The sequence below is a fragment of the Mesitornis unicolor genome, unplaced genomic scaffold, assembly GCF_000695765.1.
Source record: "Mesitornis unicolor isolate BGI_N332 unplaced genomic scaffold, ASM69576v1 scaffold4719, whole genome shotgun sequence".
Lineage (NCBI taxonomy): Eukaryota > Metazoa > Chordata > Aves > Mesitornithiformes > Mesitornithidae > Mesitornis > Mesitornis unicolor.
The window spans coordinates 26,315-29,868 of record NW_010209105.1 but is presented as its reverse complement, the minus strand read 5'-3'; the positions used below and the strand labels follow the sequence as shown (position 1 = coordinate 29,868).

Here is a 3,554-nt window from a genome sequence, read left to right as displayed (position 1 = left end):
TGTGTGGGGTTGGTGGACCCGTGTAACCAGGCGTGCGTTTCCCCCACAGAGGAGCTGAAGGAGTACTTCTCCCAGTTCGGGTCTGTGCAGAGGTGCCAGCTGCCGTTTGTGAGTACCCGCTCGTTCTCCGGGCTCCTGTTCCCGTCTTCTCGGTGACACGGGGATGAGCCGCCCGCTGGACCCCAGCAGGGTTGGCCCTGCTGCTGGGGCCCTGCCCCGAAGCCAGCGCCCCCGCTACCTCGGAGCTGCTTTCTGGAAGCCTCCAGTCGTACGCAACTCAGATTTTTAGATCCTCTCTGCCTTTACTTCCTTCTCCCAGAGGCTGCTGCCGCTTGTCTGCGAGCTGTAGGCCTCGTTGAAGCTTTGGGGTTTTCATAGGCTTTGAAAGAGCTTCAGAAAGCACATCCCTCAGATCCTGTTGACACTGCCATTTTTGAATAATTAAGCTAAGAGTGCTTTGAGCTTCTCGATCGTGGTGTTACCCACCTTCTGACAAAGAATGAAGTGTTTGCGTGCCTGGTCTCACTGGCCTAAAACAACCCGAAGTTGTGGGTATGAACCTACAGCCCTCAAGCTGACAGCTCTTCATGGCTCTGCCATTTAGGTTATTTATCTTCTGTGCGTGTAGATCAGGGATAATAGTATCTAGTGTAGTTACTTAAGAGGTGATAGTCAAAAGAAGCGTGCCTTTTTCAGCCTGTTACGGATAAGTTGCAGGTTAATGCTGAAGCAGCAGAGGTTCTGCCTGTGTTTCTCCATGTGAAATAATGAGCTGTTAAATTAAGCTCTGTGTAGTGAACTTCAGTTTGCTGTCAGTTGAAGACTGGTTTGGAAATAGCAAAAGATAGTTTGAAACAGTCTGGTTACTTTTGAATGCTGAAGCTTAGGTGTCTGCCTGCCACACTCTCTTCCTCCAGCCCAGAACAGAAAGTGTTGCTTCATTGTGAAGGCTGGCAGCTTACAGTAAACCTGCCTCCATCCCTGATTAAAGCTGAATGGCTGCACATGTGTATGCTTTGATTCAGTGATCACTTCAGGAATGTTCATTAAAGCTTAGAAACTGCCAGAGTTACACAAATCTGCCAGCAGCGTAAGACACTGTAACAAAGCCCTCACTGGGATACCAAAACCGGGCAGTGTGACTGCAATACCTTGTGGTGAAAGCTTCACCGGTGTTTGGAGGTGCTGTCTCCCTGATTAGAGTGAATTCAGTGGCAGAGCTGTTGTCAACTCTGTTGTAAAGCTTGGGCTAAAAGGCACATTGGTAGACCTGGCTCTTCTGCAAGATCTCCTCTTCATTGGCAACTGTCTTTTCTGGTTGGCAAATTATTCTTAAAAATAACTGGGTTTTTTTTCCTTTTCAGTGCAGGTAGTGCTTGTCATCTTGATTTGCAGCCTGCTTGCTTCGTATCTTAAGCAGCTGCTTTATCTTGCTGAATGCTTTCCAAGCAGCGAGGCAGGCTTCTTTTCAAATCAAGCAGCCATTTACATGTCAGTGCTGTTGTGACTGGCTTGACAGTGGGTAACTAGTGCAGCTTGAAACAACCAGCTGTGTGTTATTGCAGTCTTCAACTGGAGCTTAAAATCTCTTCTTTGTAATAATTACTGGACTCAGATTTAGAGAAAAGGATGCAGAACCACCTCTGCTAGGCCCCCGCATGCTGTCACTGAGAGTAAACGTCTTAGAAGAGTGAAAAAGGCTTCTGAAGCAGCACGTGTACTGATTGCTCTGGTAATTTTGGAATCCTTAAACTATTTTCTTTTAAACTAGGACAAAGAGACAGGCTTTCACAAACGTTACTGCTGGATTAAATTCTCCAGTCCACAGGATGTTCAGAACGTGTTTCAGAAGGACTCCCACGTACTCGAAGGTGCCAAGGTAATGTGCTGGTTCCTTTAATGAAGTAACAATGAGTTGAGCTCTTTAATTCTGCCTTTACTTGCACACAGTAACATCTAAATATTGCTGTACTCAGTCCAAGGGTGATTAAGCATTTTGCCACTTAGTGTGCTTTAAATCATTCACTCTTCTGTTTATTCCCCCCTCTCAACTCGACTCGTTAGGGTCTGAGATCACACATCCATAGATACCACACAGCTCACATACCAGATCAAAACCTCCAGCTGTGTTGAGCTAAAGGAAAATGAGTGTGCTCAAACCATTTGGGATCTGCCATACAGTTAGCTTGTAACACAGCTTCTGAAGGGGGATGAGGGAAGATGACACAGAGTGTAAAGCCAAGCTTTAAACTTCAGTGAAAATGCGTTCAGGATAAGCTAATTTAAAGCTTATTGTAGCTTTTTTTTAAACTTGCTGTCTCTAGCATTTTAAATGTTAGTGAAGGAAAACACACAGCACTATTTGGCGATCCTAGTGCATCCGATCAAGTGACAGTGCACACCATCAGTTAAAAACCTGTGGTCTAGTGCCCATACAAAGGTGTCTGTCACTGAGTGGTCAGTTCAAGCCAGACACCTGTATCATCCAGCTTGGCTGCAGCAAATAAATAGAGCCAGGAAATGGCTGGAACTGAGTCAATGGCTGCCCAAAGCCATTCATCAACTAACAGGTCTCATGTAAAAGTCTTTAGAAACTTATCTCTGGTATGCTCACTAAAGAGGCCAAATGTCTAAGGGGATTTTCTTGTTGACTTACATGTGTTTCAGCTGACCTGGCTCCTCAGATCTTGTGGTACACAGTGAAGCCACAAGTAACACGCAGGCTGGTGTTACAGATGTGATCAGTTCGTGTCTGTGAGCAGCTGATCACAATCCATCGATGTGATGACAGCCAGTTTCTTGTTGTGAGACTTCCAGTGCTAGGAGATGGTAACAGCAAAATGAATCGGCAAGAGACTTCAGGGATGCAGTGTGCCGATTGGGATAAAGTATTTTGACATGGTTCATATTGCTACAAAAAGGTCTTCACTGGCTGTGGTTACTTCAGTACATATTCCTAAGAAGAGCTGACCTGTGAGCTACAACTGTGGTGCAAAAACTGAAGCAGAAATTAAGGAGTGGGTTGAGGACTTCAGTCTTAAATCGTGACAAGCCAGGCAACAGGCTGATCCCTCAAATTGGGCTGAAAATAACTAGGGTATGGATGTTACCTGTATGCAATTATCAAAACAAGTTCTAGGGATAGAACAGATGAGCATTTAGTGTCAACTTCTCGGAAATAATTTTGCTGCTTTTTATTCTTGGAGCTGTAAGAGCCACATTCACCGAACTGGGCCTCGAGGAGCGTTAACAAGAGGTGCAAGAGCTAAGATGGGTTTTACAGTGAAATCAAAAGCAGAAGGCAGGTAGTAGTTAGCTTTCTTTGTCTCTTCAAAAATGCAGGCTTCTCTAGAAGCAGAATAAATGAGCAGTTCTCTTTGTTCTAGGCTCAGTTTAGACAGTTGTCTTCTATTAGTTTCACTTGAAAGCACAAGCTTTTACAATGCATTTTGCTGATACAACCAGCAACTGCTGTGCAAATTATGTTCAGCTTTCCCATCAGGAACTTAGCATTTGTGGTTATGGCTCATGAAAACAAAACTGGTTATAAACCC

General features: G+C 44.8%; 1 protein-coding gene across 1 annotated transcript in view; it reads left to right on the top strand.

Annotated features, from left to right (window-relative positions):
• Positions 1-49: 49 nt before the first annotated feature.
• The window catches only part of SLIRP (SRA stem-loop interacting RNA binding protein), a gene marked incomplete at its 5' end in the record, with an annotated part of 3,678 nt that continues 173 nt past the window's right edge, over positions 50-3,554 (top strand). The window contains 2 exons of the mRNA XM_010192758.1: positions 50-108; positions 1,772-1,879. Coding sequence (XP_010191060.1) covers positions 50-108; positions 1,772-1,879 — 167 coding nt within the window. The remainder of the gene's footprint in view (positions 109-1,771; positions 1,880-3,554) is intronic.